At 43.7% G+C, this 24,601-nt stretch overlaps 5 protein-coding genes across 10 annotated transcripts in view; 3 read left to right on the top strand and 2 right to left on the bottom strand.

The window, feature by feature from the left end:
* The first annotated feature begins 151 nt into the window (after positions 1–151).
* On the top strand, positions 152–6,550 carry retreg2 (reticulophagy regulator family member 2). Its single transcript, XM_004066718.4, has 9 exons — positions 152–491; positions 1,433–1,536; positions 1,751–1,781; positions 1,923–2,052; positions 2,136–2,220; positions 3,297–3,428; positions 4,258–4,352; positions 5,444–5,579; positions 5,662–6,550. Exons 1-9 carry the CDS (start codon positions 238–240, stop codon positions 6,348–6,350), a joined length of 1,656 nt encoding a protein of 551 aa, XP_004066766.2. The 5' UTR covers positions 152–237; the 3' UTR covers positions 6,351–6,550.
* Positions 6,551–7,189: 639 nt separating this feature from the next.
* mdh1b (malate dehydrogenase 1B) lies at positions 7,190–10,207 on the bottom strand. 3 transcript variants are annotated; one of them, XM_020709085.2, is made up of 10 exons: positions 10,144–10,207; positions 9,950–10,062; positions 9,716–9,850; positions 9,499–9,641; positions 9,263–9,431; positions 8,845–9,193; positions 8,620–8,761; positions 8,372–8,547; positions 8,168–8,303; positions 7,190–7,513 (listed from the first exon to the last, which is right to left on the bottom strand). In XM_020709085.2, exons 1-10 carry the CDS (start codon positions 10,163–10,165, stop codon positions 7,357–7,359), a joined length of 1,542 nt encoding a protein of 513 aa, XP_020564744.1. In that variant the 5' UTR covers positions 10,166–10,207; the 3' UTR covers positions 7,190–7,356. The 3 variants fall into 3 exon arrangements, with proteins under 3 accessions (XP_020564744.1, XP_020564747.1, XP_023821832.1); XM_023966064.1 differs by having other exon boundaries at positions 7,258–7,513; positions 8,164–8,303; XM_020709088.2 differs by lacking the exon at positions 10,144–10,207 and having other exon boundaries at positions 9,760–9,850; positions 9,950–9,964.
* A 152-nt stretch (positions 10,208–10,359) lies between these two features.
* On the top strand, positions 10,360–15,506 carry fastkd2 (FAST kinase domains 2). The gene is made up of 11 exons (XM_004066717.4): positions 10,360–11,363; positions 11,438–11,541; positions 11,614–11,722; positions 11,789–11,912; positions 11,990–12,129; positions 12,220–12,392; positions 12,558–12,718; positions 13,663–13,896; positions 13,988–14,024; positions 14,902–15,016; positions 15,334–15,506. The coding sequence occupies exons 1-11, from the start codon at positions 10,701–10,703 to the stop codon at positions 15,424–15,426; spliced, it is 1,953 nt and encodes a 650-aa protein (XP_004066765.1). The 5' UTR covers positions 10,360–10,700; the 3' UTR covers positions 15,427–15,506.
* A 364-nt stretch (positions 15,507–15,870) lies between these two features.
* Positions 15,871–19,190, bottom strand: LOC101154847. The gene is made up of 4 exons (XM_004066604.4): positions 18,841–19,190; positions 18,184–18,486; positions 17,975–18,108; positions 15,871–16,090 (listed from the first exon to the last, which is right to left on the bottom strand). The coding sequence occupies exons 1-4, from the start codon at positions 18,917–18,919 to the stop codon at positions 15,986–15,988; spliced, it is 621 nt and encodes a 206-aa protein (XP_004066652.1). The 5' UTR covers positions 18,920–19,190; the 3' UTR covers positions 15,871–15,985.
* A 3,424-nt stretch (positions 19,191–22,614) lies between these two features.
* Positions 22,615–24,601, top strand: part of LOC101163063 (ras-associated and pleckstrin homology domains-containing protein 1) — a 46,357-nt gene continuing 44,370 nt past the window's right edge. For all 4 annotated transcript variants that reach the window (XM_023966038.1, XM_023966034.1, XM_023966031.1 and 1 more), the window contains exon 1: positions 22,615–22,897. The gene's annotated coding sequence lies outside the window, so the exon portion shown is untranslated. The remainder of the gene's footprint in view (positions 22,898–24,601) is intronic.

Here is a 24,601-nt window from a genome sequence, read left to right as displayed (position 1 = left end):
GCAATATTTTACATTCTTTTATTATAGTGTCCAAAATATTTTAAAACGATTTATTTTAGTGTTAATATTGTAGCCACTGTAAATAACATCGAAGCTGCGTACAAGTTTGCCATGTAGTTTGTTTTATTTTGAAATGCCCAACCGGAAGCTTCAGTTTAATAAAACCAATCGGACTTGACGCTCAGCTTTCCTTACACCCCGTGATCTCCAAAACAACATAACAAAGTGTGGGCAAACATGGCAAGCGGAGAGGAGACCACAAGTCGCCCCTTGGTTCCCTCCTCTTCAGTCGGCCTGGAGGATTTTTTCACCGCCAGGGCGTCGGAGCAGGCCGGCGGGGACGGAGACCCGGAGCTCCAGCGCCTGCAGGAGCGTCTTCAGGCTTGGCTGTCGCCGTACGACTCCCTGCTGCAATGGGCGCAGAGGCTATTGGTCTGGGAGAGGCCGCTGTACAGCATCTCCGCTGTCCTCACGCTCAACACACTGTTCTGGTAAAAGCCGAATCCGCTTTTCGTCCCGTCATCTCTGCATTAGCTTCGTGGCTAACTCCAGCTAGCATATTATTACGAATAGATGTCAGGATAATTTAGCTAATCCCACGTCTTTAGCCTGATGCTAACCTAGCTTACCAGCCTGTTTAAATGTAACCATCAGAAACAAAACCAAGGGGAAAAAAACGAGTAATTCCTCTATAAAAGTGCCAGTTCGTGTTCGCTAATGTGCTGTCATCGTAATTTAATTAAACGTTTGTTGTGGCAATGATAACAAAATTTGACAAAACATTGAGTAAGTTTGATCAAAAACGATTTTCACTCAACGACTCAAAGTGGTACGATCCAAGTAAAACAGTCATCATGAGCTCCCGAAACCTGGTTTTCCTGACTCAGCCTTAGTTTACTCAGTCATTCCAGCTGTTCTTCCTCTTGCATAATTTGGTTTTAGACTCAGATACAGTTGGAAACTCTGGTTTTCCAAGTGCTTTTGGCTCTTAAACAGCTAGAAACTCTGGTTTTCCAAGTGCTTTTGGCTCTTAAACAGCTAGAAACTCTGGTTTTCCTTGTTTTCTGGCTCTAAAACAGCTGGTTTTCCAACAGATCTGGCTCTAAAACATCTGGAAACTCTGGGTTTTCCAACAGATTTGGCTCTAAAATATCTGGAAACTCGGAGTTTCCAACCGATTTGGCTCTAAAATAGCTGGAAACTGGTTTTCCGCGTTTTCTGGCTCTAAAACCGTTGGGAACTCTGGTTTTCCATTAGATTTGGCTCTAAAATAGCTTGAAGCTGGTTTTCCAAGGGTTTGTGGCTCTAAAACAGCTGGAAACTCTTGTTTTCCAACATGTTTGGCTCTAAGACAGTTGGAAACTCTGGTTTTCCAAGTGTTTCTGGCCTCTAATAGGAAACTCTGGTTTTATTTCCCGGTTCTTGTCCACAGGCTCCTGTCCTCCACCTCCCTTCGGCCGCTCTTCGTCCTCAGCGTCTCTCTGCTGGGACTGATGCTGCTGGAAAGGTGGAAGTCCAAGTTTCCCACCGTTACAGGTAACTAAAGCTCACCTGCAGAACATTCAAGTCTGCATCACAGGAGGAGCAGACGATTTTTTGTTCTGTGGAAGTCTGGTTCACCTCTGAACTTTGAGAAAACAGTCCATTTTTAACATTCAAAATCTTTAAACCTTTATTAGCTAAACGTGTGTAACGTGTGTAGGGTTTTGAAAAGCTAAATGTCTGATTCTTTGGGGTTTATTGTCTGCAGTTCAGCATGTCGAGGCTCGTCCTATACGAAGGTGTGTACATCATTCATACATATTCCCAACTTCCTGTGTGGATTCTTTTTACATTATCTGCACATCTGATTTTTTTAGTTGTTTTTGTGGCTTCAAACATGCTAAAGTTGATGTTTTGTGTTTCTTTTTTCCTGTATCCAGTGAAAGCCTGAGTTCTGAGCAGCATCTACTCAGCGTTCCTGAGCTCAGCCACCACTTGGCCGAGAGCTACCTGACCAGCTGCATGTATCTGCAGGAGATGCTGCAGTACAAACGACAGAACCACAGAAAGGCACGGAAAAAAAACACACCGGACATAAACCCTATAGTGTGATGCTGTTTTTTAAATTAAAAAAACAAAACGTGTTTCCCCAGTTCTGTGTGATGATGTGCAGCGGCTCCTTTGTGTTTGCTGTGGTTGGACATTACGTACCTGGAATCATGATCTCCTACATTATAGGTGAGTCATTTAAGGCAGCATTTTTTCTGTTTTGTTTAATTCCTAATTCGGAAGGAAGTTTTATTTTGGAAAACTAGCAGCTTTCGTCCTCCACATCCGCCTGTGACCAACTCTTGACGCGTGTCGAGTTGTTCTTAAATGCATCCGTTACCTTCTTAAAGCAGCTGCTCCAACTGCTAAATGACAAACACAAAGCTTGCAAAGTTCATGAAAAACAAACGTATATTTCGAAAGTTTCTTTGGGGAGAAAGGAGCAAAACAGGAAACAAGAGACGACTTCAAAATAAAAGAAATCTGTACTTAGGCTGTTCTCGCACACGTCGACAAATGTTAATCCATTTGTGTTCACTGTGAATTTACATTTGTTATTATGATATGTCGTTTTATGAAGGTATCATTTTGTCTTGTAGTATTTATCCGCCACACCTTAAAAGTCAGATGAGGCTGAAGTTGTCGCCCGATTCCGAAAGAAAACTTTTTTTCATGGAAATCTAGGAACATTTAGAACTATTGCAAACATTTCACAGATGAAGATTCAATCAAATAAAGTTGTGGAAACCTGTCAAGAGGACATGAGGGATTATCCTACAGCAAATCAAAAAACGCCTGGAATCTGTTCAGGAACGTAAAATGCGAGATTAATTTAAAAACAAAACACGATGAATCTGTTTGCCCTGAAAGATAATCTGAGCTCAAATTGAGTTTTTGCTGTTAAAATGATGTTCTATTAAAAAAGAAAACCCTCATTTGGCCTTTTATTCCATTTTTACAAATCAGAGGAAAAACTTCTCCAAATCAACATCAAATCTTAATCAATATTTACACATGTTAGGATCTTTTTTTAAACCACACTCCATGTAGGCTCATTTTCATGTGATTTTCAAAATAAGACGCATCTCAGTTCTTCTGAAAGATTTCTGTAGTTCTTATCAGTGACGGGACGGCCTGGCTGTTCGATACAGTAAAAAAAAGAAAAGGAGGACAGCTAAAACCTGTCCTGAGCTGATTTTTCTAACAGTTTCTAAAGCGTTTAAAGGATGCCGGGTGCTGACGTTGTTCTCCTCTCGGTTCCACAGTTCTGAGTGTTCTGCTCTGGCCGTTGGTGGTTTACCACGAGCTGATCCAGAGGATGTACACGGGCCTGGAGCCCATCCTGATGAAACTGGACTACAGCATGAGCACGGAGCACCGCAAGCACGACAAGCGGAGTGAGTGTCCCAAAGCGTCCTATGGGTCGGGTTTAGTGGCGTTCAATCCACAGATAATCTGTGAATTAATCCACATGTACCCTTTATTTTTTGTTATTGTGTGTAATCAGCTAGAAGAGAAAATATTTGTTTCTAAAATGTGATGTTTATTCTGTGTACATGGTCGTTTTGTTCATTTGCTGCTGCTTTTTCTGTTGGTAACAGTCATTTCCCCCATTTTTGTATCAATAAAGTTTTTTTTGTGTGTTATTTATTAAGCTTAAAAGCCACTTAAATTGTTCCTTTTAAACCATCTTGTTTAGGACTCAGTTTCCAGAACATTAATAGATGCTGAATCATTGACACTGCCTCTTACTTCTGACTCTGCCGTCCTAAGTTGGCCTTTTAGATGTTTTGTTTTGGGGTTTTGGTGAACGTTTCCTGCCCCTAACCAGGGACCTCCCTGTGGCTGACCTCCTTTGTTCTTTTAGTGATGAGCGGTTATTTTAGCCTCCGTCTGTTTCAGTCTCGGTCTGACTCAGTAAATCTGACTTTAGCAGTTTGTTTGGATCCTTTCTGCCCCCTACAGGCGGGGTCAAACACACGATAACACTACAGAAACGTCTTCAATGGTCGCCTGATCGCCATGGCAACATTTCAGCTCCTAAAATCGACTTTTCTTTGGCGATCCGTCTCTTTCTGGACTGTTATGTCAAACCCGTCCGGTGCAGTTCTCCTGCTTGTCGCGCGGCGTGGAGGAGGGACCCGCCTCCTCGCCGGCGGTGGGGAGGAGCTTTCATTTATTTCTCCCGTGTGTGTGTGTGTGTGTGTGTGTGTGTGTTCACCACAGAGGTGAAGAAGGAGGTGGAGGACGGGGACGAGCCCAGTGCAGAAACGGAAAGCGAGAGTGAAAGCGAGGAGGAATTGTCCTGTTTTGCTCCTACGGTACAAACGCACACCTGCACTACACAAACACACAAACACAGAAGCAAAGGTTTGTGGGAAACGAACCCTTGCTTACAGTCAGGCGTTGGAAATGGGTAACAACTAAAATGTTCCCTGTTTTATTTTTTTGATTAAACTGATTAAAATAAAATAAAAAAGGAGTAAATTTGTTGACATTTTTGTGTTAAATGTTTAAAACTTCCTAAGTAATGTTTCAATTTAATTGCGTTTAGACCAAAGCCAAGATGGTTAAATGATAGTTGCTACAGTGAAACACATGCAGAGCTGCCTTGTTTTTACAGTTACTTATGGGGAAAATAAATCTCTTTTTTTAATGATTTTTATTACGTCCTTAGAAGATAAATGACAGATAAATGTTCTGTTTCGCGTTTCTTTCATTAGAAATAGTCTTAAAATATCACGGTTGTATGTAGAAATCCATCGTTTCATTAAATACTTCAGAAAACACGATCTAATTAGCTTTTAAACTATTAGAGATTTAAGATTTAGACACTAGCAGCCCCATATCATCAATACACCACCACCGTGCACGGCAGGTTGTTTTCTGAAATGTTGTCACAGGTTCTCAGTTGAATCTACCCTTTTTTTGTAGACTTTACTCTGTGTTTTTTTAATATATTAGCAGGTCTAAGTGTGTTTTTCCACAGCAGGAAAAAATAAAATCCTTTTTTTTTACCTGATATTTAATGGAACAGATAATCTGACATTTAAAAGAACTTCTGTTTCTTCTTCAGCTCTTTTTTTTTTTTACTCCAAGTGATGACGCTCTCATCTATTTTTTTGTGTGTCTTGACTTTTAGAAGCAGGTAGAGTCCAGTATTGACAATATTAGAGTTTATGAAAGCTTAAGGGTGAAGAAAGTAGAAAATAAGAAAATGATTGTATTATATTGAGTGTAATAGGGCAATAAAATATTTTGTTTTTGTAGTTAATTTATGTTTCTGCAGGAAAAGGTGTTTAATTTTGTGCCGCATCCAGTTTAAATGAAAAAAGGAGTTTGACAAAAACAGCAAAGGGGATTATTTCCTGTTGGTGCCTTTTATTTTGAAAGGGCTTGTGCTTGTTTCCAGGTGGATGTGAAAACCACGGCCCTGGCGATGGCCATCACGGACTCGGAGCTGTCGGATGAAGAGGCGTCCATACTCGAGAGCGGCGGCTTCCCCGTTTCCAGGGCAACCACCCCCCAGCTCGTGGACATGTCGGAGGGTAAGCGTGGCGCCGCCTGTCGTTGCGCCGCAGGCGGTCTCACCTGTCTGGCCTCACCTGTCGGTGGCTTTTTCTGTTGCAGAGGTGGAGCAGCAGAGTTTCCACAGCGACCCAGAGGACCCGCGCGACCTCCCAGAGTTCCCGTCAGTCGAGGAGTTCCCGTCCCTCGAGCACACCCTGCTTCACTTCAACCTGCGCGGGCCGGGTCAGGGGGAGGCGGGCCACGCCGGCGCCCAGCCGGAGGAGCCGCTGAGCCCCGCCAGCCTCCTCATCCAGCACCTGGCGTCACCCTTGCACTTTGTCAACACGCATTTTAACGGACACGCTCGAGCGTCCGGGGCGGAGGGCAGGGCGCCGTCAGAGCCGCGTCCTCAGGGGGCGGAGCCGAGGGGACCCCCCGTCGCCCTGAGCACACAGCAGTCTCTGGAGGCGCTGAGCGAGGAGATCGTGAGCACGGCCATCTCCACCGTCGTCCAGAACACTCTGTCAGCCCTGCTGCGCTCCGGCGAGGAGCCCCCTTCGGCCGAGTTCCTGCCGGCCGAAGCGCCTCACGAAGCGCCCGGTCCCGACCAGGACCCGGAGGAGGGGGTCGCCGGGGAACGCGGCGCCGGCGAGGATCTGCCAGACGACACGCTAGTTCCCACCGAGGACGAGGACTTTGAGCTTTTGGACCAAAGCGAACTGGATCAGGCCGACGAGGGGCTGGACGGCTCCTCTGACAGACAGGTGGGGGGCGGGGCTACAGACGCGCCTCAGCAGCCGCAGTCGTAGCCGTCCTCCCTCCTTTCCCCGCCACCTTTGTTTTTATTTGTACGTGAATCTCCAAACCCGTGTCCAGGAGGCGTTCAGCACCTGATCTGTTCCGTTTCCTCAGATGTTTATGAAGAGATAAAATTCTATCTAGATACTAATTTATTCCACAGTTATTTAATTTAGAGGCCAGAAGAGGAAACTGGATTCAAGGTTTAAAAGAAAAAAGGGGGGCAGACTCAAAAGGATCTCCGGTTGACGTGTAAACTCCCAGAGTTTGGAAATCTGCCGGACGAAGCTCGATTCCAGACGGACGGGAAAGTCCCGGCGGTGTCCTACGCGTGAAGCTAGAAGGCGGGGCTTTATGTTCTCCACCTGAAACCCCCCCTCCCCCGATCATCCGTGCATGCGGCGCGCATGCCTCCGTGGCTGAAAGTCGGCTCCTTCGACCCAAACGTTCAGGGAGGTGGCGGGAAAATCCACCTCCCTTCTTCCCCTGAACCCCTCAGCATCAACGTTTCCGGGGGATGGGTTGTACAGAGAGACCCCTTCACCGCCCCGTTGTAGTGCGCTGTATTTGTACTAACTCCTCCTCCTGTTGCCCCTGTTGTGTATAGTGTAGAAACCCCTCCCACCCCAAAAAAACCCCCAGGAAAGTGTATTTTTTGCATGTGAAAGTGGCACTCTGTTCCAGTTCTTGTTCACCGCCGACAAAGCGGCTCTGCACAATTTGTAAGGACTACAAAAAAGAAAAAAAAAAGGGTGACAGGGGGAAATAATAGATGTCGGTGACAAAGTCCCATTCAAAAACAATATTAACAGACTAGTTTGTGTATGTTATGGTGTGTTTTATGCTAAAAGACAGATTCTTGAGCGATGCAGTATATATATATATATATATAAATATAAAAACATACTGAAGGAGCTGTTGGAGTTAAAAAAGAAGGAATATATTTTCTAATGTCTTCTTTTTCCATAAAGTGCTCAGTTTGAACTTTTAGGTCTGACGATTCTGTTCTAAAGAGTTTTAAAAAAAAAAAAAATTTAAAAAAAGGGGGGAAAGATCTGCTGTCAAAAAACTGGAAAACTGCATCTTTAAATGTGAAAGAATAAAAGAGCAAACTGAAAGAAATCTCTCTTCAGTCACGTTTTTCTCCTTGGCTTTCCAGTTCATGTTGTTTCTCCTGAAGAATAAAAGAAAGAAAATGTGAGAATGAGACACCTTTTCTTCTATTTTAAAGTGTCCCCCTGTGGTCTTTCAGTTAGGATTATTCTGGGATGTCGTTTCTGCAGAAATTCACCTCTGAGCTGTGGGTGGGACCGCCCCCCTTCCCCTCCCTGTTGCTTAGGGCTAGGACCGTGGAGCTGGTGGCCCCCGCCCGGCGTAATTTTTACATCACAAACACAATCTTTTCCAAACTGCATTTTTTCATCTGCTCCTGATTCGCAGTGATTTGTATGAAGAAATACTCAGACATGCAGTTTGAAACTTTCATTTTGTTAGAAAATAACTGATGCATAACGACTCATTTACTACAACATTTCTAATAATCTACGTGTTTTTGTTCCTTTTTGATTATTTGAGCAAATAATAAGCTCCAGTTTTGTACTGAATTTGATTTGAAACTCGTGCACTTATTTTGAAATTCCTCCTGTTAATTGCAGTTCTCTCTTATCAACCCTCGACTCGTTCTGTGCGGAGTTTGCGTGCTCTCCTCGGGCGCCGTCCCAAAAACATGCTTCATAGGGTAATTGCAGAGTCTAAATTGCCCCTGGGTGTGTGTGTGTGGGGGGTTGTGTGGCCTGTGCAGGTCATTTGTGAAGGAGGCCGTACTCGCCACAGCTCGTCCGCACAGAGCTCCAGCCTCCTCATCAGCCCATCTCCGACGGTCACATCCAACACCATGGACCATTTCCCTCCTTCGAACGTGACCGGAACAGAGAAGATGATGTCATCTCTGAGGTTGAAAAGGCCTGTAAGCGGACACGCAGTCACGTCTCAGCCCACCAAACCTCCAGGCTTTTGGGCTTTCTCTCCTGACCTGAGCAGTGCACCCCAGCAGACATGATCTCGTCTGGACCTCCCCCTGCGTGCCAAGCCTTCAGGACTCGGAGGATCCCGCTGGCGGCGGAGGCGGAGGCCGCTTGACCAGTCCTCGAAGTCACGGCGTCACGCCGCCGACGCACCAGATCCTGCAAGTTTGTTTCCAACCATTTCCTGCGACAGAGGTGACCCCTTTGTTTGTTTGTTTGTTTCTGATGAACAAGAAGCTGAATGGTGGAGGCAAACCTGTCAGGTAAAATCCTGGAGATGGGTTGGGGAAAAAAGGCCGGCCCCTTGATTGGTCCCTGAAAGTTAAAGACTTTTGCTCTCTGCAGGTCGATATAGGAAAGGCCACTGATGTTCCCCCACACGATGACCTCTGTGACCTCTACGAGATTAAGGAGTCGATCAACACTTTCTCAAAAGAACCTAATGCGGAAATGAACCAGCCAAAAATAAATAAATAAATACCCGTCGGCCTCACTCCCAGTTTCTCTGCCACCACAGCTCGGGCTTCGTTTTCCAGCTGCGTTGCCACGGCAACAAACTGGTGGCTGTCGATGGAGTGTGCACCCTCCACGAGCAGCGAGCATCTCAAGTTGACGTGGGAGTCGCCGGACACGATCACCTTCACCTGCTTGTTGGCCTTAGCGTCAATGAGTCGACTAAACTCTCTGTAGCGATTACAAACACTCTTCACTTCCTGCTTCTCTTCTTCTTCCTCCTCTCCTTCTCCTCTCCTCCCTCCATTTGTGTCATCCAAGAGAACGATGACGTCTGCTTCTCTGAAAGCTTGCTGCGGATCCGTGTGAACCGTCACCTGGAAAAGGCCTCAGGTTTTATTTCTTTGGAATAAAATAAAGAGATGAAAACTCCAGCGGTGGCATACCCGACGGAGCATGCTCAGAGCCAGGCTCTGGGTCTCCTCTCTCAGCCTCTGCAGTTCTTCCTCGTTTTCATCCAGATCCAGGAGGTGGAGGCTGACAGCAGGAGCTTTGGGGAAAATCTCAGCAGAGAGCAAATTAGGAATCAAGATCCGGGACGTGTGGCTGGCCGCCCTGCAAGGACATCAAATCAGTCAGTTGAAACGTTTAAAACCAGTTCATTTTGGGCTTTGAAACCCACCCGGTTATCCACACGTGAATGGGTTTAACGAGATTGAGATGATCTTGTTCCTCTTGGAGAAGTTTGATCTGTGTCTCCAGGTTCTCTGCTGCAACACTGAGCATCATGTCTGGGTTTACGTCTGATGACACGCCGTAGTAATCCTAAATATGGCAGTTGGTTTCAGTCCAAAAGACAAATTTAGATTAAAAAAGAAACAAAAAATAACAGTCATTACCTGACAGTGGTTCAGGAAGTCACTCAAGCCCCCCAGAAGCAAACCTTTCCCCCCCTGTTCCACCAGCTCTCTCCAAACCAGAGGAGACTCCTCATGTTTCCATCCATTTTTGCTGCAGGTGCCATCCAGCCATCCCTGTTAGGAGCAAGAAAACACAAACATATCCATTAATGTATTTAAAGCAAATTCACAAAAAAATCAGGTTTATTTGAAGTCATCATTGTATTTCCCTACCTCCCATTCATCAGGCAGAACGCAGATTTTGTGGGCCCTGAAGTTCGGCAGAGATCGTTGCAGTGTGTCTGCCAAACGTTCCGCCTCAGCATAAAAGGGGCAATCTGCTTTACCTAGAAGAGTGAAAACTATTAACCTGTTTAAGAATTAGAGAAAGAAAAATCTTTCCTTAGTTTTCTTTTATTATTATTTACCAGCCACCACAAATTTTGCCATCGATGTGGAAGCGTCGGTTGCTAGGAAACATGAGATGTTACGTTTTATTGTGTCCGCGCGCTCAAAAAAATATTTTCTTTTTTCTTTTATATAGTATTGTGGATCAAAATCATTGATAAAAATGTCATATTTGATTTTCAAAAGGTTTACTATAGTGTGGTATTTTGTTTTATTTGGTGAGTCAGGAAGTCTTGTGCGTCAGGGGACATTTTACGACGACGGACCAAACAGAAACGCGCACGAGCAAGCTAACTTCGGCTTTTATTTTCAAATATTTACCCCTATTTCTGCGTTATTTGATGTGGTAAATAACTTTAACTTTAATTTAACAATTTGTGGGTTTAAATTTTTTAAAGAAGCTAAAACAAACGAGTCATTTTGCCTCACAAATAGTTATTTGACCTTCTTGTTTGTTAGTGCTCAAATGTTGGAACTTCTTCATACAAAATTTTTGTAACTGAAACATTTTGCTGGTACATTTGTTTAATCGGAGCCGCAAACATAAGCATGGAGAGTTTAAAATAACTTTGGTTAAATGTTGCTGAGTCATGTTTCAAGTGTGGTAGTCCTACAGAGCAGCATGTCTGCCCTCGTGACAGGGGAGCTCATGAGGTTGACCCTGCGCGCCTGTCGCCCCTCGTTTCTATGGCAACAGAGGCGTTTCCTGGCATCTGCGCCCTGTAAAGTCGCATCATCTTATGAACAGCGCACCAAAAGCTCTTGGGGTTCTGCGCCTCTTTCCTGGCACGCGGGTAGAACTGTTAGGTTCCGTTGTCATGACGGCGGCAGGCGCAGCAGGGAGCTGGAGGGAACCGAACACTCCGCATCCCCGCCCGACTCCGACGGGACGGCCTCAGATGAGAGGCACAGGGGGGCTGGATTCCAGGAGCTCCTGCAGTCCTGCAGCTCCCCTTCAGACGTGCTGGACCTCACCTGTAAACACCCCCCCACGGTCCGGCAGGTCAGCCACTGCCTGGCCCACATGTGGTCGTCCACCAAAAAGATGTCGGAGGAGCAGCGGCGGTACGAGCTCCGGCTGACGTTCCAGCACCCGGAGTTTGACAAGCTTCTCCACCGAGCGATGGGATCTGCGGCGGGCATGCACCACGCCAACTTGGCCTACACTCTCCTGAGCGCGGTCAGTCTGGGCGTTCCTGAGCGCAGTCGTGTGGTCCAGACTCTGCTGCGTACCTGCCAGGTGAGCCGTCGACAAACCCAGAGTGCAGTTCTGCTGTTTTAGCGTCTGACTTGAGGTGTTTTTACCACCAACAGGAAAAGCTGAACGACTTTGATGAGAAGAGTTTGTCCATTTTGGCCTCCTGTTTGGAGCAGATGGACAGCAGTCCCAACGTCGACGCGCTGAAAGAGGGCATGAGGTACGGAACGCAGCAACACAGGAGTCTCCGTTTAACTCTCAGAGCTCACAGAGTTTTGCCGCCGCGTCGCAGGTTGGTGGTTGAAGTCCAGCTTCCCCGGATCAAGGGGGTTGTTGCTCTGCAGACCATGATGCGCCTGCTGGGAAAAGATGCCCCACAAGAGCTCAAATCAAAGCTGGAGGTGAGCTTACGTTTTCCAACGGACTCATCGTCCTGACTTGTAAACCGTTTTCCAAACGTTTTTCAGCTGAAAGCCTTGTCGATGGCGCACAAGTTCACCCTTCCTAACGCCCAATACATGATCTTTACCATGGCGACCATGGGTTTCTATTCCAAACCCCTCCTGCAGGTCTGCAGCAAGAAAATCCTGGGTACAAACAGAGGGAGAAGTTCCTTTATTTGTCCTCATGATTCTCTTTTAACTTGTTTTATCGTCTGCCTTCGGTAGACGACCTTCACGGCATCCCATTCAACCCGCTATACCGAGTCCTCCTGTCCTGTAGGGAGCTGTCCTACAGAGACACCGTCCTCTTCACGGGGATTTCTGACTACATCGCCTCCAATTTGGACCTTTGGAGCAACAAACAGGTGACCAAAAAAAAAAAAACCCTCCTGCCTCTGCCTTTCTTCCAATCATCTGTATATTTGTTCAATAATCTGTTTTTTTTTTGTGCTTAGTTGCTCCTCTTCCTGTCTGCGTTTGAGAACGCCACCTTCGCCCCCGCTGCCCTCATGGAGGCCTACGCGGAGAAGGTGATCGCCGACCCGGACGCCCTGACTCTCCGAGATCTGCTGTGTGTGGTCAAGGTGTACTCCTACCTGAACTTTGACCTGCAGCATCGCAGAAACCCGTACGTCTGTGACCGGTCGTGCCTGGATGCTTTGATTGTGTAAAAATGTAGCATAAAAGCCTAAAGTTTTCTAAAGATGTATGTTTTTCTAAAGAAAACAATCCCAAACCAAACACAGGTTTCCATCCTGACGGGAGAACTTACAGAGAAATCTCTCCGCTGCAGGTTTCTGGAGAGCGTCAGCCGTGCGTTGGACTCGTATCTGCCCCGGATGTCGGGGCTGGAGTTGTTAAAGTCTGCGTACTGTCTGTGCCTGATGGGTCATTTCCCGCCGGCGCTCCTGGAGCGGCTCCTGCAGAGGAGCGCGGCTGAGCGTCCCTCTTCAGGTGGGCCGGTCCGCAGAAGCTCGGCTTTGGGTTTTTCCCAGACTGACGGACCAGAGGCTTTTTGGCAATTCACTTATCTTTCTGCGACTTTGAGCGAATATTTAACCGGTGTAGCAAACTCAAAATGCTGACCACGCCTAGCGCCCGCTTAAAATGATTTTTTTTTTTTTTACATAGTGAACGACCCCCCCCCCCCCCCCCCCCCCTCCTTAAAAACGATGACATCACAGCGGAAGAAACCATCAAAAAATGGATGAGGTCAAATCTGTTAAAGGTGCTAAACATCCACTAATGCAATATCCAAAGGAATTATTATGGGATGGCGAGAGGACCTACAACTTGGCAGCCGCTTTGTGGTCAAAGTGTGACATTTGGCGATTTTCTCATTTTCTCACAATACGGGAAGTGAAAACTTTTGCTAGCGATCTCCACAAAATTTTTAAAACCACAACCGTTTTCGTTGACCTTTGACCTCAGAAAGAGGCCGCCATCTTGAATTTCTCCCTTTTACTAGCTAGCTGCGAATTTAAACACGATCTATCGCCTCCAAACTCCTCGAACTTCATTGGGAAGCTACTTGTTTGTAGATTTCTGAACAATTCTCCTGCTGCTCGCACATTTTTCATCTAAATTTTATGAAAGTCTAGTGCGTGAATCGTCAGCTCAAGCTGAACGAAACGACATAACATGCGACGTGATTGCATTAAGAATGTGGGCGTGGTCAGCAGAAAACCTCAGTTGCTAAGGAAATCCAAAAATTTACTTTTGCAGATTCTTTTTAAAGTTATATGGAGCTGTTCGTCGGCCCGAGGCGACCAAAAAACAATATGGTTGCCATGGAGATTATTTCTGCTTAAATCATCTTTTTGAAATCAATTTGTCATGTGCAGCTGGGTGGGAGGGAAGAGTGGAGTTCACTTTTGATTGTTTCGGTTTCCCTTCAGATCCAAACCTCCGCAGGGCCTGGGAGAAAATGTTTCAGACGGTGGACCTGTGCCTTCGTCTTGACAGTCCTCCTCTTCCTCTGCCCCTCTCCGTTCCCGAGTCCGTTCTGGGGAACCCCGACCCCAGTCCGGAGGTGAACCCGCGACTGTCCCGGAGTCTGAGGAGCGCGCTGGGAGACGGGGCCGAGGCGGCGCTCCAGGAGACGGTGCTTTTGGAGAAATTTTACACCATAGGTGAAAAAAGAGTCCTGACATGTTAGATTCCTCGCTGTAAACATTCCCTCCTGTGACGCCAGCATCTGTGTTTGTGTGCGTTGCCTTTCAGACGCCGTGGTAACCACGCCAGCAGAGAGCAGTCAAAGGTAAAAGATGACGCAGCTCAGCAGACGGCGCTTTGATGACGAAGCAGGCGGAGCGGATGTTTGGCTTCTCCTTACTCGCATCGACTTTCTTCTATCTCTGTATTTTTTTAAAACTGAAATCAACAACAGGAATTTTTATACACAAAAACTTTACTTTGAAATCTAAATATTTCAAAATAAAGGGTCACCTTGTATTGTGAGGCTCCAGTGAACAAAAAACAGATAAAATTACCTTTTTTCTTTAGTTCAAAATGTTCTTAATTTAATAAACGAGGTTCTAAAATTATGTAAACAACAACCTAGGATCACTTCTGCTAATGTGTTGGGTCCACAGAAACAGAAAACATTTTTAAAGTGTTTTGAAAGATTTTGAAGGCATTAAACTATTTTTTTGCATTCGTCTTCTTGGAAACTTTCAATCTCGTCAGACTTTGTCGGTTGTTTGGAAAGTAGGATCGTCCCTTGTGCTGAAAATGAAATTAAAACTTGGATTTGGATATGGAAATGGGGTTATTTCAAGCAGGCTGATGCCTGACAAAACAATACAATCAACAGTTTTACATCCATGCAAAGACGGATCAAACAAGGAAGCCAACTTTTAGAATCCCACCCCTGTTGGACCGGACCGTTTTCTTACCATGAATTATCCGGTTTAAATCAGATATTTATACCTTATTAACACAGTTTCACATCATTATCAATCCTCAAGTATCAATAAATTGATTCATAACGATGAAGTACTTCATTAATCTGTAAAATAGACGATTTCAGAAATCATCATCATCAAAAATACGGGCTGATTATTTTTTCCCTCCTGTTTGATTTGACTCCAGCTCCGTCATTAGATGTGAAGGAACTTCCTCCATGTTTGTTTCAGAACTGCGGTCATCTACGTGCCAAATTCTGGCTTTTGCTTTGGGACGTCCCGCCTTCGCGGCTCCCTCGCCGTCAAAATCCGTCACCTGAAGATCCTGGGATACACTCCAGTCCTGGTGAGTCTTTCTCCCACTAGTAGGGTTTTTATTTGGACCCATTCCAGTGAAATTGGTGTTCTTAACATGTTCTTGCAGCAGTTTCCTATATATCTTTTAAGAAAATGTATCTTAAAACTACATTTCTGAGCTTTAAATATTCAAATTGCTGTAAAATCCGGAGCAGATCAAATATGTATTAGTAGTTTTTTATGATTGTAGACTTTCTAAAGACAGAAAGAAAGCGTTTTTTCTCATGGATTCATCCAGGTGGAGTTGCTGGTTTGGGTTCTTTCATAACTGGGGGTGACGTGGTTCTCCTCCTTCCCTCCCTGCAGGTCACGGAGCAGGATCTACGCTGTGAGGAGGAGGCGGCCGACATCCTCCGACGCCGCATTTTCTCGGAACCGTCGACGTCAGAGGAACCTTAAAGACTCATCGTTTTAGATTTTTATTGTTTTAACATTGAATGGGTGATCATTAAAGCGCCAAAGCATGAGTTTGACTCTCACGTTCTTGATTGGATCCTTTTTTTCTGTGAAAGTTGGATTCCTGACATGTGTGAAAGGAGATCATACAGAAGGTGAGCGAGGTGAAGCTGGAGAGGCTTTGAAGTTGTCTTCTGCAGAAAACAGTAGGGAGGCAGGAAACGCTGCAGATCGGCGGCCTCAGCGGCGCTCTCAGATGTCAGAAACAGACGTTTTTAGTTGCCATTAAAAGCTTTTGTTTACTTTCTCTGCTCAGTTGCAGAGACAAGCCCTTTCGAATGCGGTTAAATCCCCCCCGTTCAGGCACCACCTGCTGTTTCAACCACAAACAGAGGGGTTCCCAACAGCAGACGTGTCACAGAAACGATGAGCCACTGCAACAGGAAGTGAGCCATCCAGAAACCTTTTATTGTGTCATGCACCGCAAGAGCTACTTCTGCACACAAAGCAAGTTCACACAATCCAGAAGAACGTAAATGAAGCTCTCCAGGGTGTGTAGAGATCAGACGTATTTGGGTGTGGGGTTCTGAAGGCCTCTTCTCTTGCGGGCCGCTTTGGGTTTGGTGTTCATGTAGTCGTTCTGGGAGTCCGCATCCTTCAGCTTGAACTGAAACACACGGGGGACAGCTCAGTGGATGCACCCTTTCCTGCAGGTTTATGCTTTCAATGATAAAAAAGTGGAGTGAGATTTCAAAATAAAAGTTTTTAAGGTGAAGTAAGTTTCTGTCCAATCCGGGACACATTGTTAAAGTGCGACAGGAAAAACAGCAAATAAAAAAAGGCTTAAAACGTAAAAATAATTACTTAAAGGTTATAAAAGGCATCCCTGCTGGGAATCTAAATCAGTCTAAGACTGATAGAGTAATAGAACTTTTATTTCTAGGTGCTTAATATCTCATTTTGGGGGAAACATCAGTTTTTAAAGACCTTTTTTCTTACAAAAACGGTGTTAGAATAAGAACAAGTAAAGAGTAATTTTCTCCCTGTTCTCTATCTGCTTCTTTCTGTCACAATAACTTTAATTATTTCCTGTTTTACTACATTCACATCCTTAAACGTTCTTCCTCACAATGCAGCTCTTCTTTCTACAAAGAAGGTCTGGCTTGTTTGGAGCTAAACAGATGTGCTCTTTTTAAGATAAATCACATTTTAAACCCACAGTTTATCACTTTACATTTGTTTTATTTTGATATTTTCAATTTTATTTGTGGAAAATGTGTTTAAAATCAGTTTAACTGTAATAAAAACAACAAAGCGGTTGATCAGTTAGTCACTGAAGTCTTTAAATGACTCACATTTTTGGTATTTTACAAATAAACGTAAAGTTTTACTTTGAAAGGATCTATGTAATGCGAAGTCAGATTAATTTAGGTATTTAGATCAAACACGTCTGAATATATGACACGCTGAATTCACTTATTCATATTCCGTTCCACAAAAACATCCCAAAAAAGTGCAGAACTTTTTTCTGTTTTTGCATCCTGACAAGGAAAGTTTGACTGAATTTGTGTTAAAAGATGTAAAATATTATTTATAAATTTAAACGAAACCTTAAAATTCAGCAAAGTGACTCTTTTCTCTAATGAAATGACGAATCAAGTGTCGTAAAGAAAAAGAAAAGTAAAAAGGTATGATTCCTTTTGGCAATATTTAAAGGTAAATTTAAGTGCAGCAGCAAAAGTTATATGTATGTACGTACGTACGTACTTATGTATGTGTGTGTGTGTGTGAACTTTTTTAATAAAGAAAAATGTTGGTTTTTTTGAACGGCGTTAGATTTGCGAGCACACCAAAGTTGCTCGCGAGTTCTTAACGAAAATATTATGGCAGTTTAGCACATGAATCCCTGGCTCAGGCTGAATGAAATGACATGACATGAACATATTAGGAATGTGGGCGTGGTTAACAAAAAAAACCTCCGTTGCTAAGGAAATTCAAAAATGTTACTTTTGCCGATTCTTCTAAAAATGACATCCACTGGTTCGTCTCCACCAGGCGGCCAAAAAATACAACGGTTGCTATGGAGATAAAACCAACAGACAAGACTATATATTGAAAAATGTGTGTTGTTTTTTTCAATTGACTTTGTCACATGGAGCTCAGACCAGGGGGGTGGAGCTAGAAGGGAAGTGTGAGGTGTGCGTAGCAGCCACTCAGCCAATGAGGGCGGGAACAGCGAGCGCCATGAAACGCCGCTTTAAGTCATTTCATTGTGTTTGATATTTATGCAGATATTTTTGCAGTGATGACAATTATTACATGTTCCTGGACAGAACATGTAGTTATTAATAAAAGTTGCTTCTTTTACATCTGAAAGTCTCAACTTTAACAAAAATTCTTTATTTTTAGTCGCAGTTTGAACCCAAAAGTATTTGATTTCCATGTTTGTTTGTTTTTAATTTTTTATAGCGGGAAGAATGGAGCTTTATTTTGACATCTAAACCCGTTCAAAACAAACGAAAAATGTGCACAATTTCAGGAAACGTCTCACCCAGAGGACAAATGCGGCGACGGTGACGGCCAGGCCGTAGGTGGCGAGGAGCGTGACCCCTGTGACCCACACCCACAGCAGCTGCCCTCCTCCTCCCCCTCCTTCTTGGCAGGCCTCTGGATTGGTGCAGGTTTCTGGATAAAGCAGAGAGAACGTTCTGTCACCAAAACGCCCCCAGATTCCAGAGAGGAAACCTTTGGAGCTCGTACCTTCATGGAAGACCAGGAACCAGCTATGGTTGGGAAAGGACTCGAAGGGTGGGGGGAATTTTTTGTCGGCATCACATCTGTAGGCCACGTCGGCTCTCGCCATGGCCCCCCGGAGCTCGAAACCCACCAGAGCGTCGGTCTTCTTGAACTCCACGTCTGTGTTGGAAGGCTGGGACTCAAAGATCTGGCTGCTGTTCTTGATTTCGCACGTCGCCATCAACTCCTGGTTGATGGTGAGTTTGAACAGAACATGCTGGGTGGTGAAGTTTGGGCAGAGCACGAACACCCGCTTCAGCGTCACGTCTGAGGAGAAAAGCGTTGAGAGTTTTCACCAAACCAGAAGGTTGTTTTTTTTTCTTTCCCTCTCAAATCGATGAGATCCACGCCGAGCGCCCCACTCCCCCAGTGGAATCGGTCTGATACCAGCACATGAGCCACTGGGCTTTCTGAGTCATCCACTTGGATGATGTGTCACTCAGGGTTTTTTTTTTTGTTTCTTCTCTCTGAGCTGCAGAAGGTGAAAGTGCTCCACTACAATCACCCTACTAGATGTTCCTCCAGCCCGGATTTAACCCAAAAAATCACTTCATTTCCCCATTACTATCTACTTTTTCCATCAGCTGGATGTTTCATTTCCATGCTTCGTTTGCTTTTTACCTTTGGTGTCTAGATCCTGAGAGGCGTGAGATGTCCTGCAGAGCATCAGGACCAGGAGGGTCCAGCAAAATCCCGCCATTGCTTCCTAAAGTTTCCCTCCCCTCCTCAGAACTCCAAGCTGGTCTCCATGGAGGGCTCTTCGGCTGCAAAGGAAGCTTGACTCTTCGGCTTGCGGGCGGTCCGCCCCGGCTTTCCCTGCTGCACGTGCTGGCCTCACTTCATGTTCTGGCTCAGATCAGATCAGAGCGAGCACTCCCACGGCGCTGCAGAGTCTGAGCCTCACAGGGCGACCTCTGAAGAGAAAACATCCTGTCGAAAAAAGACGCCTCCTCTGCTCGAGTTTCCGTTCCCTCCCAACATTTGATTTGCACACAACATCTGCACACTTTAAGGCTTTTTTTTCAACCTGCAGCCTCAAAACCATCAGCAGCTCAAAGCCTAAAGTGGGATTTAACTTTGATTTGTTAGAAAAGTCTCTCCCAACTAAAACAACTCCAACTTTGACGAGTAAAAAAAACTCCAATTTCTGGAGGAAAACTCACCTGTTGGCGGCTTTGAACCATCAAAACTGTCAGTATTTGATCGATTCAAGATTATCTGCAGATTGTGACTAAAGAAAGATTGAAACACCTTCAGAAATGACTTAAATGTCTATCGGAGGGTGTTTAAATGTAAGAATTTGTCTTTTGTTTTTCAGAATAAAAGCCTAAAGTGTTATGTGGGCTTTTAAACATGCAGGTGTCTGTTGATCATAATAAATAAACAGAGCTCCACATGATATTTTCTCCTTTTAATAATGATAATCATCATTATTTATGTGATTCTAGCTTTTTTTATGCTTCTGTGCATAAAAACATGTATTACAACAAATTTTATTGTCTTTCTAAGACATTTTAGTTTCCAAAACAGGTTTTATTGCAAGATGTAAAATGTCAAAACAAATGCTAACAGAAGAGGGGGAAAGGGGCAGAGCTAAAACAATTCAAAACTCAGCTTTCCTGAAAATCTAAGACAGAAAAAAAGAGTGATGACAGTGAAATATTTCATGTTGTCACATGTTCCAAGTCGCTATTCACGCATTTGTTGGTCACCAAAAGGGGGCGTGGCTTCATTCTTGGAAATGTTTTTGCTGGCTTGTGGCTTAGAAAATATATTTCTAAGAAACTAAAAGGTGTCACGTAGAAAGTTACAGTCACTGTAAACAGCTGACGTGTAAAAAAACAACGCTTCTGTTTTGACTTAATAAATGGAATCGTTGTCACCTCTCAGGCACCAGAATCAATTCCAGTTTTTTCACGACTGATGTGTAATCACTGTGGCTTGTTGCAGCACGACAGCCGGCCTAACATCCTCCTCGTCGTGTGATGTGGACTTTTATACAGATATTCCTGTGGGCTCTCAGGATCTGCATCCTTCCTCTTATCTCCGCTCTCACTTCCTTTCCAGCCTCAGTTTGAATATTATTAAACTCTGTTAAAGCAGATTCTCTCTTTATTTCAGCTGCAGAGAGATGAGGACTTGTGTTCAATCTTTATGGCTTTATTCTCATTTTGATTAGCAGGAAATGCTTGTTAGGTGTAAAAGAAAATGAAAGCTTTCTTTTGCATCAGGAATGCAGAAACACCAATTGGCTTTTATTGTTTCCCCAAAAGTAGTTTCAAATGGAATTTATAGTCAATTTGTGACCAAAAAAATAAGGAAAAAATAAAGTTTTGAGGCTTGTGAGCATCTCTGGCTGGAGGTGGGATGATTGATCAGTTGGGCTTTGGAGTAGAATTTGGCGATTCCTTCGAAATCTTCTGTCTGTAATAAGAGAAGTGTACTCGGGCACAGTTCACATGGTCTGATGTGACGTCAAGCTTAACCAAAGCGTGCATTAAGAAGAGACTCCTTGATCTCTTATATATATAAATTATCCTCACAATAACTGTAATATCCCATACAAACGAGAATAGAATAGAGTAAATGTGAACATGAAGCTGCTTCTTCTCACTCATTTTAAGTATACAGTCATCTTGTGGAAAGAATTTTCCTTTTTTTCCGCTATGAACATGTTTTAAAACACTTTTCCTATTTCACATAAAGATCTACTGTTTGGTTTTGTCAGCAGCTCTCATTAAATACAAAGGTAATTAATCTACTTATCATTTTGTCTCAATTTCGTATCCAAAAATGCACATTTTCATTAGAAAAAAAACTCAATTCAGCCTTTTTGCTATGTGAAATTAAAAATTATATTAGATTTGTGAAAATCTCTTCAGACATTTGAGCTATCAAGACACTTTGGGGTTTGCTTGGCTTGTGGATGCATAACTTTATGATTTATTTATGTTGTTGTTTTCATTTCTTGTATTTCGTTGTATGCTTTTTCTTGTTTTGAAGGTGTGTCACCGTTATCCTCTTGGCATTAATGTGTGCTTGTTCAATTATTTATAGCGTGTTTTCAACATTAATTAAAAATAAAATGATAATACATTTAAAATAAACAAATAAAACTTCCTTTGGAAAGAAAGAAACGAGTAGAAAAGGCTGAGCTGATGTTCAATTGCAAGTTAATGTGAAAAAAAAGAACATGTCTGGCGCCATCTAGTGGATATGTAAAGTAACTGCACTCGTGCTGTTAGGATAATCTGATGTTTTCTTCTTGTAAAGTAAACAAACCTGATTTTAAGAATAAAAATGATCTGATCTTTACACCAGATCAATGAGATAAAATACATTTTGTTTCAATGTGAAAAAGAGATGCATTTTTGTGACTAAATAGATGTTTAGACAGACAAAGCTGCATTCAATGGCACTGCTTGACTAATAACAGACATTCAGCCAAAAAATGTCATATTATTTTTGCTTTTTGGTGTATTATTTCCTTAAAAGTACATTGTCGTTTATGGTAGGAAGAGGAACACTTTCAGTCGCCTGTCGTTTTTGACGAATTCTGCATTTTCTGGCAAATGTTAGATTTTTAACTAAAAATACTGACTTTTTAGTTGACTCAGGAATAAAGAAACAAAAAAAACTTCCAGAGTTTTAGTTTAAACTTTGGGAAGATAAGTGAGAATCTGATGGTTTAAAAATACACTCCAGTATCCAAAAGTACACAAAAATAAGACTATAGTTTTTACAAACTACTATAATATTTGTAGACACATGTATGTGATACTGTATGAGGGGAAAACATGAATTGCCATCCGGTGTACTGTCCACTAGATGGCAGCAACACACTCTTTTCCCATCAGTCTTAATTACTTTTCAGTGTAATTGGGAGTTAATAAGGATTTGTGGAAAATTAAACTTTTTAGTGATTCAATTTCTTCTAAGTATTAGTTCTGTTTTGTTTTTAATTTCAGATTTTCTGTTGTTATTTTTGGTTTGGGTAATTTCTCCTTGTGTTTCTAGCATTTTGTGACACACAATGATGTTGTGTTTGCAGAGATGTGTATATTTTTTGTGTATTTATTGAATTTGTTTATAGGGTTTTGTTCGGGCTTTTTTATTTTTTTACATCCATCACCACAATAGTTTTTGTACTATTGTGTTTCTGTTGCTGTTCCTGGTCACATTAAGGGAGCAAAGACAACAGAGTACCCCTCATAAAATCCCTCAGAAAAATACATTTTTAGATACAAGTATTACTTCATATATTCAAATAGATAGTTGATTATTTATACATCATTATAACTCAATTAAAAGAAGTGTCAGACAGTCTATTTTTCTAGTTTTAAGTGTTTGGACTCTGATAAGACTTATCCGGCGGTCCGTGAAGGCAGCGTCCGGCGCTGGGCTGGACAGGAAACGACGGCGCGGCGCGCGCGCGTCTCCTCAGCAGCTGCGGGAGAAGAGAAGCAGAATGGCAACAGATCCGTGGACTGCGGGCCAGGCGGAGGGTGAAAGCCAGTCAGCGGGCACTTTCAGATAAACTACCCGCAGAAATAATCCCAATATTAAGAATAATCGTAGTCTTCTTGGTTAGTTCCAGTGAAAACGGGAAGGTTAATTCACTCCTCCTTGCGGGAAAACGGGATACTACGGACCTTCTTTGTGAAGAAGCTCGTTCATTGTAAGTTCACTTGTAGTTTAATTCCTGCGTTTGTTCACGTATGTGAGGATTTTATCATGACATTTTTGTGGGTGAAATGTGTGGAAACGGCGCATTGGTGTCCCACTGGGGCTCATATGGTTGGCAGCCCATCCCAGAATGTGACCTCGGGAGGGAAACGAAGTGTCCGCGGCTGCACTTTTCAACCGGATCCAGCATTTAGACGGGTACTGGCGTGGATGTCTGCTTTAATGACGCGTCTGGTGGGGGGTTGAACGGGCCGGTTTGTGCCCCCTCCGCGGCCATTGAAGAGCCCAATTTCTTGTGGAGGTGTGGGGGAGAAAGGGTGTGCAGCGTTTGGGTGGACTGGGGAAACGGAGCCGCGGCTCTCCCGGGAGCCACAATGATCGAGTCCCTTTGTTTTCTCCCATCATTTATCCGCATTTATAGGCAGATTTGTGGCGGTTGGCTGTTTTTTTTCTCCTCCGCATCCCGCTGAACAGCAAAATGATGTCCAAGTCTCCACCCTGTTCGGCGGGAGGAGGATCTCCGCTCCCGGTAATGGCCGATGGTGTTGTCCCACTCGGGTTGGCAGTCACCTGGCGTGGTCGCGCCGCACCACAGGTCGTGTGGTGAAGATAGAAGATTCTGGATTCTCGACCAAATATCCATCCGCGGCTGTGCGTCCACGCGCTCACCTTCACTTCTTTGTTGGTGTGCCAGTTAGAGCAGTTAAATGTGCCACCATGACGTTTCTATTTAAATGGAGCCCTTTAGGTTTGCTTTCCCTGAAAAAAATCTAAAATTTAAAAAAAAAAAAAAAACTGTCAGTCTTTGCAGCATTTTGCACTTCTGAGATTGGACTAAAGTGTTTACCAATAAGTAAACACTCTGGTCTCTTTTTGATTGTACGTTTTATATTTAGTTCAGTTGGACTGTCTCTTTGCATTCTCTCTGTAGTGAACCGCACCAGGGTTCACTTACAGGTCAACACATCTTGTTTTCCGTTTTTTTTTTTTTTTTTTTCTTCCTCTGCTGTGGTGCAGAGGTAGACTGGTCGACCTCTGACCTCACTTGAGTAAGACACACACATTGCTCCTGATGGTCATAGATTGGCACCAATGTTGGGCGGTGGAGCTGCCATCAGTGTGTGAATGTTTGTGGGTTAATGGGAATCCCACCGTCAACCGCTTTGGAGAGGAATGTAGTGAAGCGTTGCCATTTAGAATATGCAGTTTGCAATCAAAACACCCTAAAAGTGTTTTGATTTGCTTTCAAACTTCACCTTTGAGATAGATTTTTCAGAAAATCATCTAGTCCCCTTTAGATATTAGATTTATGACTGCTGGATTGTTTCTTTGCATTCACACTGTAGTAAAGCGCACCAGGGTTCACTTGCAAGTCAGTGTTAAACCTTGTTTTTTTATTATAAATAATTTTTTTAACATCATGTAGAGTTTTTTTTCTTCTTCTCTCTGCTGTGGTGCAGAGGCAGAGTGGTTGACCTCTGATCGGAAGAGGTTTGGTTTCCGCCTTGCCCACCCATGTGTTAAAGTATCCGTTGTGAAACCGTTTTGGGCCTTTTAATGAAATTAGTAAAGCGCTATTTAAGTGTACTCCATTTACCATCCAGTCCCATTTGTTTGTACCTTTTCTGGATATTCTGTTTGCATTCACACTGCATTGAAGCACACTATTATTCACTTGCAAGTCAATATAAGACCA

This window comes from Oryzias latipes, chromosome 2, assembly GCF_002234675.1.
Source record: "Oryzias latipes chromosome 2, ASM223467v1".
NCBI classification, from domain to species: Eukaryota; Metazoa; Chordata; class Actinopteri; order Beloniformes; family Adrianichthyidae; genus Oryzias; species Oryzias latipes.
This window is presented reverse-complemented; position numbering and strand designations above follow the sequence as displayed.